The following is a 12163-nucleotide window of genomic DNA, read 5'->3' as shown; positions in this document are numbered from 1 at the left end:
GTGTCTCCTGTGGGAGTAGTATTTCAATCCCTAGCCATTTAGCCTGCTTCAGGACTGCGCCAAGTTTTGTTCTGTTCAAAACCCCTGCACGTTCCATGTGACACAGCCAACAGGGTTTGTAAGGCCTGTGTCACTCATCATCTGTGGGTGTGTAATTGAGTATATCATACTGTGTGAACCAGGGTAAGCATGCAAACTGAAACTGCACATAACAATGAAAAACGTTCAAACCAGACCCTCCCCATTCTTCAAAGAATGAGAAGTACCCGTTGTGGAAGATGTTTCCCGGGAACCCAATGGGGCACCCAGGGAACCATTTCCAATGGATCTCATCTCCCTATCCCAACAAAAAACTGGTCTAGAGGAGTCAGACTTCAATCTCTTGGAATGCAGTCTTTATATGTGTTCCACTCTACAGGGTAGCTAAGTAGGTAAACCATTGACTGCCCATATAAGACCCATGAGTCCACATCAGAGAATGTTTTGTGAAGCAGACTGGTTGCAAATCGTATCCTCGCGGAGGATTCATAATATATCATCACGACGTGTGTTACTCCAAGAAGAGCAAGAGCGATAGCAGCATTTTCCAGTGGGTTTGTCCAGATTCGAAGTCAATGCAACATGGTTTATGCAGCTTTGCAGTCTCAGATTCATCCGACTGGGTAAGGACTTCCTCCGGGGAATCAAAAAGTAGCATCTGCGAGTTGAAGATGATTCATATGCATGCTTAATATTAGTGCTGTTGTACCATTTTCATGTAGTCTGGGGATATCATTATGTGTTGCAATTTATACAAAGCCTTATCCTGACTCCGGGCAAATGTGAGGATTCCATCTCTGTCTACATAGTTAAGTATTTTTGTGATGAATCAATGTAGTTTCGCCCCAAGAAGGCGCTTCCTTACCAGGGCTCATGGGCCCTTTCTACCACAAAACAGACTGAAAGGGATTCTGCTGGGATTATCATGAATTTACCCATGGATGGATTTCGCCTCCATCTTGAAAGCTGACGAATCGCAAATTGTTGTGATGGGTGCTCCCCTCCGTGCCATCCACATGGGCGGCTAGTTCTTTTGTTATGACTGTCATGGGGTCAACCTTCTGCTGTAGTCCTTGATGTCTGAAACTCTAGTTTTCACCTCTGGGATTTGCTCAGCTGCCTTCTGGAGGGCTTGACGAAACAGGGTGACGTCCAAGACGACAGCTCTTATTTTAGCGCCCAACGTGTCACAGGACTGTGTTATTGCTGCCAGTAAGGCAGCGTTATCTGGTATGGGGCCAGGCCATTCATGTGATCACCACCAGTGGAGGGTAAGCATCAGTTCTTGGTGTGATATTAGGTGAAGGTGTATCTCTTTGGCTTCACCTTATGCCGTCACAAGCATCACTAGGTGCCAGCCTGATTGCTTGTGCAATAGGTGCATCAGCCTTCAACGTGGTCCCCTAGAGGAGTCTCACACAGGATAGCATCCACAGTGCACCCACACACCATGATGAACAAGGTAAGTAGTTGTTGGGGTCCGTGGCGGGTAGAGAGGCAGCAAGATGTTCCAGGACACTCACCGCCTGCGCCATGTGTTGGTACTCTGTGTAAGATATGGTGTGTTGGGAGGCAATCCAGGTCTTGGTTGTATTGTGAAGTCACAGTAGGGGAAAGAGCCCCTTTCTGCTGCACAGCTGGTGTATTGGGGTCCTTCTGTGATGTTTGGCTGTGCCTCTGAGCCATGAGCTATGTGCATAAATGGATGCTGATATTAATTTGGGGCCCATCCTCTCAGCCCTAATGTGCTATGGACCATCCCCGGTTCCCAGTTTAAGGGAATTAAGAAAGCCAGCACAGTAGGCCTTCCAGTGGAACTCTCGTGAAGACGTGCTGGGCCACATCACTCTATGCAGGCCTGACGTGCCATTTACCTGCATGCTGGGTGGGCATCAAGGCCCAGACTGCACCACCCCAGACAGCCCCCCACGATCCCATGAGCAGCCAACAAAGCCTGGTCCTAGGGCACCAGTGCCGGATCCAGGCGATCACGTCCCCCCGGCCCTTAGTTTCACTCATTGATCCGCCTCCGCTGCCCCGATGTTTCGGCCGCAGCAGCAGCACCTGTAATAGAACCACAGGGCTTGTCACATTGGTGTGCAGCTACCAACAGCCACAATCCTCCTAGGGTTGGCTCACGTTTGGACAAGGCCGAGGCTGTGGCCATCTGCCTGCTTCTTCCGGGGCCCAGGGATTGTGAGGTTGTGCCGTGTTTCTGGAGGCTGGAATCACCACCTCACAGAGATCTTTGGATCTCTAGGTGTGCTCACAGGCCCAGGGCATGAAATTTGCTTTTGTGGTTTTAGGATGATATCGGATTTTGGAATGTGGGGAGCTCACTTGCATTGCGACTGCCAATTTGCAGTATTTTGAGTTCTCTGCCATGGCAGTGGAAGATTCAAAACCAATGTGGTGGTCACTGCTGTGAGCAGAGTCACTTTGGGTATACTTTGTTTAGCAGTGCCCGTGTAGAATGGTGAAATTCCCACCACCTATTGCTGGCATTGGAAATATAGCCATGTTGTCAGAGCCCATATGTCTTGTCTCCATAAGGTGCTGCGGTGAGCTTACCTTTTTGTGAGGGATACTAACAATTTAATGACTATATTTGATGCTTCTATCACTGCCATTGGTAGAGCTGGATCTGCCACTTTAGATGAGATGACTGAACTGTCATTGTATTTGGCAGAATTAGCACTGATGCTTGCCAAAGTTGATGAATATGAAGATGTGTCTCTGACAGCTGGACATTCACCCTGAAACTCTGATCCAACTTCCCAAACTTGTTATAGATATGTATTCAGCGTCTGATCCTATTAGATCATGCCACCCATTTTGATCCCATGAACCACACACCCATGGACTACGGTATATAATGTTTGAGGTAGTTAGTCCAGATGATGTGGCCAGCAAATAAATATATATGGACATTGGTGCTATTATAGCTGGTGCAGGTTGGCTTCAATTCAGTAGAGGTGTATTCAAGAATAGGAAAAGGATGCATTGTTTTCACTGTCACTGAGTGCTCTATTTTACTTCCTCATTATTAAAGCAAATGTCTTTGCACAACGTTCTAGCCTCTTAGATGACATGCTTGTCTAATCTGCCTCTAAAACAATAAATATTTTCATCCTCACATATACTAAATCCTACAGAGTCTAAAGACTTTGGGGGTCATTCCTACATTGGCGGGCGGCGAACCGCCGAATGACCGCACCGCGGTCAAAAGACCACGGCGGCCATTCTGGCTTTCCCGCTGGGCCGGCGGGCGACCGCCAGAAGGCCGCCCGCCGGACCAGCGGGAAACCCCCTTCTACGAGGATGCCGGCTCCAAATGGAGCCGGCGGAGTCAAAGGGGTGCGACGGGTGCAGTGGCACCCGTCACGATTTTCAGTGTCTGCTATGCAGACACTTTAAATCTTAGTGAGGCCCTGTTAGGGGGCCCCTGCAGTGCCCATGCCAGTGGCATGGGCACTGCAGGGGCCCCCAGGGGCCCCACGACACCCGTTACCGCCATCCTGTTCCTGGCGGTGAAAACCGTCAGGAACAGGCTGGCGGTAAGGGGGTCGGAATCCCCATGGCGGCGCTGCAAGCAGCGCCGCCATGGAGGATTCCCTGGGCCAGGGGTAAACCGGCGGGAAACCGGCGGTTGCCCTTTTCTGACCGCGGCTTTACCGCCGCGGTCAGAATGGCCAAGGAAGCACCGCCAGCCTGTTGGCGGTGCTTCTGTCATTTTAGCCCTGGCGGTCGCCGACCGCCAGGGTTAGAGTGACCCCCTTTGACTTGAAAATCCTTCACAATTGTGATGTATGAAGAATTCTCGTTATGATTTAACTAGCTGATATTCAGCGACGTTCTCTGACTCTAGAAATGTTGAGTTTCTGCTACGGTGAACTGGACTAAAATATTGCAAGAACAAATAAATAAGTATTTATAATTCATTACTGTATTATTATGACAATGGATTTTATTTTACCGTTTGTATGAACCACTGCTCGAATGTAGACAGATGCAAAAGCTTTTTGATTACAACACTAATTACCTGTTATTATTTATGTGCTGAAGTTGTGCTTCTCTCCTTTTTAGTGCACAAAGGCTCTTTTCAATGTGCAGCAATTGATCCAGAAAAGAGAACGGATTGTGGCTATTTAGGCATTGGAAAGAAAGAGTGCAAGAAAAGGAACTGCTGTTTCGATTCTTCAGTCCCTAATGTCAAATACTGCTTCTTTCCTCTGTCAACAGGTAATGTACATAGGTGGTGCACATTACATTGGCATCTATAATCACGCACCTTGTATGATTTCAGATTTAAAAGAATGTGTTGTCTGCCATTCGCTATCACGAGCCCATCACTTAAGCTTTTCTAAGAATTTAAGAACTTGTTTTACTGCCTATAATGTAGTCGAATTGTATTGCTTAATAAATGAGCATAAAGCATATGGGGCAATTCACAAAATATTTATGAGAATGTATAACAATACTTCTGCAGACCTACTTTATGCAATCATAACAGTTCAGAAATTTAGGGGTGCAGATCTACGTCTATGCCGATCCTACCTCGCATGTGCAGAGATCTCCACCAAGAGAGTGAAGTGTAACACGCATGTAGGTCTACCTTGTAGGTGTAAATGTGAGAGTTGCGGGGTGGTTGGAAAAAGGGAAATTTCTACCAGGAGGAAATTGAAAGTTAGGGATATAGGAGGGGCTACTCAACGACAAGGGCAGTTCCGCTGCAGTTCATTAAAGTTGCACCCGCATCTGCTCCAAACCGGGTGAAGTCAATTCCAACTATGCCATGGAGTAAGTGCCTCCCAGCATATGGCCATATAGAAAGCAATGGAGACCCCCTCCAAAATAAAACAAGCACTGGGAAAGCCAATGTGTTTTGCTTTCACTGATATTTTCCTTTTTTTTAATTCAAGAATGTGCTACAAAAAAAGGAAAAAATAACGCACCCACCTAAATATGCCTGTCATATTTTTGCAATAAACATTTTAAAATTGCAAAACGTATAGGAGGGTTGTGGCTTTACTTCGGATGTTTTGATTAATAACAACCTTTTCAGATGTGTGACACAATCTGTTATTATTGTTTATTAAAAAGGACATAAGAGTAAATCACCACCAAACCAAGAACTTAATTTGCAGTCATCTAGAATGTTACACTGTCACTTAAATATTTTATTATAGCACCTAAAAGGGAAACAGCAAATCAATCACCTGTGCACCCAACGTGCAGGCAAAATACATATCCAGTTTTTAAAGTTAATAAAAAATAAATAAAATATAGCACATGTTGAACAAAGTGGTCATTAAAGAGAAAGGGACTATCTTTATGTGAATGTGAACAAAGTGCATAAGCTTTGTGCAGTCAACAAAAGTGAAGTAAGACAATCGGAAAAGTGGGTTGACCGATTTCCCATTCATTATGCTGCAAGTGGTAGGATACAAAATGTGAATGAGAATCAAACAGAGAAATGTATATCAGGTCTAACTTTTTGGAAAAACAATGGTCTAGTGAGACATCTACAGCTGTCTCAAAAACAAACATGGTCAAATGATTTTTAAAATTGCAGATACCCATAAAAATCAAATTGTAAGTAAAACTCATTTAAAAAAAAAAAATCACACATTGCAAGACACCCATGTAAATCACAATTTATGAATGTCAATATAACAGATGCACACACATACATACACACAAATTACAAATATTGTAAATTGTTAATGGTTTTTTAAAATAAAAAATGACTTGTTGCACTTTACTCAGATGCAACGGAAGCTGATGTCTGGCTCCACAAACTCTTGCAGCACAGGGGGAAGATGGTTGTGTCCATGGTATTGGCTACTTTTATTTGCTTCTATTTATGATGATTTTTAGGTATGTATTATTTTCCTCGGGTGATTCCTCTTTTCCCATTATTTTCAATTCATAGTTCTAGATAGTAAAGGCGGAGCTCTCTATATATAGACTACGAAAAACTACATTTGGCCAGTTTATGCCTGAAGTAATAATTAATATTTCAGACTAGCCCTTTAATGTCCAGGGCACTGCCATTGCTGCCCCTATGGTCCCACCAGCTTAAAAAGTAAAAATAGTTTTAAGAACCATGTTTACCTTCTGTGGGTTATATTTCTTGCCCTTCCTCAGCATTTCAATATAAATTGAAGGCTGTTGAGGAGCTAAGGAGTCACAGGGTAGACAAAGTTGTAATATCTTTGAGGGTCAGAGGGTGTGTGATGTCATTTCAGCAACCCTTGGTGTTTTGGTGAGTCAGTGTTCATGTTAAAATATAGTGAAGTAAACAAAAAGTGTCAGATGGAATGCTTGAATGAATTCCAACCAATGGTAATCACTTGGGGCCTCATCCATGTCCATTCTTGTTTTGCACACCATGCCACCTTAGTTTGGATCCAGCCATATGCAAATAAGTTTTGACCATGCTCCAATAGGAAGAGTGAAGCCCAAACTGCCAGCCCAGGCCCTCCCTGAACCAGAACGCAAGTAAACTAGGACCAGTCTTGTCTTCATTAGGGCTTGTCAGCCAGGTATAGCTTGGTTCCAGTGACACAGTGTGCACGGGACCCATGTCTGGGCATACCCATCCCAGTTAGGGCGACACACTGAAGTATACAAAAGTACACATGCATTTGAAATATGTATTTCTTTTATGTTGCAAACATCTACCTTATTAAGAACATTTACTTCTTTGCTGCCTCTTGAGTGAATCACTTTTATTCCATTGACACAAAAAGAAGTGGTTTTATGTTCTTAGCAATGTTGATTGCTTTTGCAAGTTTAGGGCTTTTTTTGGGTTAAAAGTTTCTCCTGAACCTTTTGCTCATTAGTACATCTATCCCAATGCTCTCTGATAAGACAGTATGTAAAAGGGCCGAATAAACAAGCTGTTGATAGTCCTTGACAAACTCATATAAGTTGATACTTTTTTCCTTTTCCATTGTATTCTGTTAAAGAGCTTATGGGCCTGATATCGACCTTGGCGGAGGGGATTACTCCGTCCCAAATGTGACAGATATCCAGTCCGCTGTATTACAAGTTCCATTGTATCCTATGGCACTTGTAACTTGCTTGAGGCGATATCAGTCACATTTGGGACAGAGTAATCCCCTCCGCCAAGGTCATAATCTGGCCCTATGTCTTTCAAGAACTACGTTGATTTTCTCCACGAAGTGACTTTCCAATTTTTCCAGTGTAGCTTAAAATACAACTTGAGAGTTTGGCTCTTCGAAGAAAGACGGTCACTTTGCACTGGCCCACCGGGAAAGATTTGCGGTGTAATAATGGATGCAAGAAAAAAAGTAAGGATCTAATGTTGGCTCTAAGAACTATTCTCCATGAGATGTTTACCACAATTCTGTAAGCAGGTGGCATTAACATCTCACATAATGGCCTACTGATACAATGTAAAAAGAAAATCCACCCAAAAAGGTAGGTTCACCTGTTTATTCTTGCACAACCGTCGGCCCCAAGGTCTAGAGAGCAACCGATGTACGCAGAACCCGGGCGGCTTTATAAGGATTCTAAATGGTACATTCTATATTGCAATACTTAACTCAACAACCAAAGAGAAACAGCATAATAACAACATCACCCCTCATCCCCCCAACAATAATGCCATTAAATCTATATTTTAGCAGAGCAATTGGTACAATACAACCAGGAGAACTAATGATTACAACTAAACAATGCCCTTCCCTTTACACCATAACGATCACTAAAATAAATTATGAAGGTATCAGATAAAACCGCTACAGATGACCACACTTTCAATGTATTACATCACAAAGCCTTTAAATCTAGATGATTTTCTTCTAATGATCTGAGGACGCTCACCTCATCTGCAGGTATTATTGGATGTTTCATATTCTCTCTCATTCTCACTAACTTACTGCATACATACATAGACAAAGAATCCGAAGCAACAGACTCAAAAGATTTGTTCCAAAACTTTTCCATTCTCTAGTACCACTACATACTTCTTTACATCCTTGATCCATAAAGTGACAGAGGACCATGAAAATCCTTTCTGCACATTACTTAGCCATTTAATTCTAGCCCAGTCACCAGTAGCAGCTGGTTTGTATTCACGGCGGGGGGGGGAATAATAATAAATAAAAAATAAAAATGCACTTGACTGTGACGGGTCTCCCTCTCCTCACAGCATTCTCCTCTCGTCGTGACTTCAATGCGGCACGAGGACAAGGAAACAGAGCTGCCAAATCCTGATGCTGGTTTCATGCTGGTTACCAGCATGAAAACAGCATCAGGATTGGTGGGAGCGGGCTCTCTCAGCGCTCACCAGAGTGCTGGAAGCCTGTGCTTTCTCGAACCCAGCTGTCTTAAGATAGCTGGGTTAGAGATGTTTAAAGTGCACATGTCAGGCTGGCCGTCAGAAGATGGCCGGACAAAGGACATGTGCACTTTAAACAAGTGCACAGCTCCCTGTTGCAGTCATCCAGCAGCCCTGTCCTGACACTCGGTTCAGGATGGGGTATTGAAAAATAAAATGGTAGTAAAGTTTATTACCATTTTAGTTTTCAGCTCTGGAGCATTTTTGGGGCATTTTGTAGCGGGCGATGCTCCTCCGCTCTTGTGGAGGGGCCGCCCCTGCCAGTCACCCAAATTCATGGTCCGATTCTCTTTACCCACCGTGTGAATCTTGTCCTGAAAAGCACATCTGAAGCCAAAAATGTTACCCAATTTCTCAAAGTTAACACATTTTGTTGCCCATGCATTCCTTCTTCTATTTGGAACTCGCTACTCTCCTATCATCAAAGTAAATAGTGATATCAAAGTACTGAGGTGTGGAGAGGTTCTCACTGCTCATAGCATATCCTTGACAACAGACTTCCATCCAAGACCATTAATTAATGTAACTAGTCTTTTACCCTTTCTAGGAATCCATTACTGTGGAAATAGTACAGGGAAGTTTTAACATGTTTAGCATGCATTGATTTAAAAAATCTCTAATTTTTCTTGAATACCTACTGGGTGCCATTATCAGTGACCAACGCCTCTAGATAACCTTCCCTTGGAAACACCTCTAGAACAAAGTCAGTGATGACAAGTGAATTAGTATTTTCCACAATGTTTATTTCAGACCACTTTGAAAAAGAAACAATACAACAGCAAACTAATGCGTACTCCCTAAAACACCCAATGGTCCTGAAATGCCAAGGGCCAACTTATGCTAAGGTGAATTATTGTTAACTACAGGAGAGACAGGAGTGGATATTGGGCCAGATGTATGTAAGAAGCATTTTGCGAATCGGAAATAGCGATTTTTAAGAAATCGCTATTTCTGATTCGCAAATGCAATGTATCATAATTCGGTAATAGCGATTTCTTAAAAATCGCAAATGCTATTACCGAATCGCAAATTGCGATACCGGCCCCCATTCGCATCTATGGGCCTGTCGGCCCATATTTGCGCATATTTTGCATGTCCCAAATTGCGAGTTCCTAACTGGAATTAGCAATTTTGGGAAATGCAAAATCCACGGTGCTGGGGGCCTAAGGCCCCCTCTGCTGCACCCCAAAACATTTTTTAACAACATGTAAGGTGCACACATGCCAAAAGAGCATGTGTGCTTTACATGTAAATTTTAAAAATGCATTTTAAATGCATTTTTAAAATTTGCACATGGTTACCACCAAGTTCAACTTGGTGGTAATAGCGATTCCTTAATGCCCAATTTGCATTAAGGAATTGCTTCATACATGTGCTTTAGAAATCGCAAATAAGGATTCCTTATTTGTGATTTCTTATTTAGAGAGTCGCAATTTGCGACTCTCTAAACAGGGTCGCAATTTTAAGGAATCGCTATTTTAGCGATTCCTTAAAATTGCATTCAGAATGCCTTTGATACATTCTGAAAGGGCTTTTCGCATTCGCAAACGGGCATTCGCACCGTTTGCGAATGCAAAAAGCTTTGATACATCTGGCCCATTGTTACTTGTGTTTTTGCTTTAGAGTGCATGAACAATATTTTCTGACAAAATGTTGTTCTTATTATCTTAATCTCTACTTCATGGCACAAGTGCCCAAGTGCCCCTCATGTATTAAGGTTAGGAATCTACTGCATAGTCCCTTGGAGACAGCCAATACACCAACTATGCGCAGCACACCCCATAAATTGACCATTTATTATCTATTCTTTTGTAACCCTGAGATAAGTACCCATCGACCAACTGAATAACATTGTTCTCCACAAGTGCTTGCTTTCACTCTACCTCAAACAATGCTCCTTTCATGGCAACATCCACAGACCCAGTGGCACACACCATTTCAACATCCTCAAAATACATCCCATTAGCATATGTTTCACACAAGGTTAGTCTAGATAAACAATTCATCCCAAATTATTTTGCACCAGGAACATACTCAAGTGTGCACTGAAATTCTTGTAGTGTGTCCTGCTGCTTAGCGATTCGAGGGATACCTCTATCCCACATGTAGTAATAAACAAATTAACTAATTGTTTGTGATCCGTCCTGAGGACAAATTGGTTTCCAGAAACAAAATTGTTAAAATATTAGGTATCGCCCCACAAAACAAGGGATTCTTTCAATTGTGGGATATGTGGATTCAGCACCCCTTAGAGCTCTGGAAGGAAAATCTATGATTTCTTCACTGCCATTACTCCTTCTTTGCATCAAGACTGCTTTAAGGCCTTAGTTACTAGCATCTTTGGTAATGATACTCATATTTTTGGTATCAAAAGTCATCAAAAGATTTCAGTTGTTTGGCAGCTACAATTTCCAATTTAATCAACTCAAAAACGTTGTCACGTTCATTGTCGCACACATACTTAACATTTTTCTTTATTAGACTGCAGAACGTGAAGTTTTACCGACACAATGTTACATCAATTTGAAATGGTACTCTATGAGGCCTAGGAAGGAACTCAATTGTTGTTCTGTGGGTATCTTTTCAATTGTTTCTAAAACAAATTATTGTAAGTTCAATGCCTTTTTCAGAGATAGAAGGCCCCAAATAATATACCCAGTGCTGAAGACGTTTACACTTGTCTTTGCTGAGGGTCAACCAATCAATCAAATCAATCAATCATCGTTTATACAGCGCAGCTTATAACCCGGGGGTTCCAAGGCTCTAGGTGGGGGATGCTGGTCAGACGAAGAACCAGGTCTTGAGGTCCTTACTGAAGTGAGCCAGCAATGGGGACTGTCTGCGGTGGAGCGGCATCATGTTCCAGGTCTGCGCGGTGAGGTAGAAGAAGGATCTTCCTCCAACTGTGCTCTTCCGGATCCTGGGGATGTTGGCGAGGGCCAGGTGCACCGAGCGCAGTTACCAGGAGGGGTGTAGAAGGAGAGGCGGTGGTAGAGATAGACAAGCCCGATGTTGAGGAGGGCCTTTAATGCGTGGGTCAGGAGTTTGTAAGTGATGCGTTTGTTGACGGGCAACCAGTGTAGGTCTCTCAGGTGGACAGAGATGTGGCTGTGGCAGGGGATGTCCAGGATCAGTCTGGCTGTGGAGTTCTGTGTCCTCTGGAGTCTTTTTTGGAGTTTGTTGTTGTTTTCGGCACAGAGAGAGTTGCTGTAGTCGAGTTTACTGCTGATGAGTACTTGGGTGACTGTTCTTCTGGCGTCAGTGGGGATCCACTTGAAGATCTTCCAGAGCAGGTGAAGAGTGTGGAAGCATGAGGAGGAGACATGGACAACGATGAGTCCAGAATGATGCTCAAGTTGGGGGTGTGGGTAAGACCACTAGCACCCATGACTTTTAATACCTTCAGTACTCTGACATTATGTTCATATTCATTCTTTCCTTAGATCAAAGTGTCATTTTTGAGGTAGATTATGCCATCCAAATCTCAAAGTAAATTGTTCATTAGTCTCTGAAACACTGAGGAAGCTGATACTTTGCGATCGGCATTCAAAAGAAATGATAAGCTCCCTCAGGTGTTACAAAAGAATTTAGGTTTCTTGAGTCTTCACCTAGTTTCTCCTACAGCAGAAATGTCAAGGTATGCAAATTACAGTGTTCCTTTCAAATAGCCAACATTTCATTGATATTCTGTAGTGGTTTTTGATCAAGTCAAAATTCAAGTTCAGGTCCCGTTAATTGATATACTCTCAAAGA

General features: G+C 43.1%; 1 protein-coding gene across 1 annotated transcript in view; it reads left to right on the top strand.

Annotated features, from left to right (window-relative positions):
- Positions 1 to 12163, top strand: part of LOC138249255 (putative gastrointestinal growth factor xP4) — a 175554-nt gene that overhangs the window by 68525 nt on the left and 94866 nt on the right. The window contains exon 4 of the mRNA XM_069203226.1: positions 4126 to 4281. Within this exon, the coding sequence (XP_069059327.1) occupies positions 4126 to 4281 (156 nt within the window). The remainder of the gene's footprint in view (positions 1 to 4125; positions 4282 to 12163) is intronic.

Source organism: Pleurodeles waltl, chromosome 8 (assembly GCF_031143425.1).
Source record: "Pleurodeles waltl isolate 20211129_DDA chromosome 8, aPleWal1.hap1.20221129, whole genome shotgun sequence".
Taxonomy (NCBI): domain Eukaryota; kingdom Metazoa; phylum Chordata; class Amphibia; order Caudata; family Salamandridae; genus Pleurodeles; species Pleurodeles waltl.
Note: the sequence above shows the minus strand (reverse complement) of the source record. Positions and strands in the feature narration are given on the sequence as shown.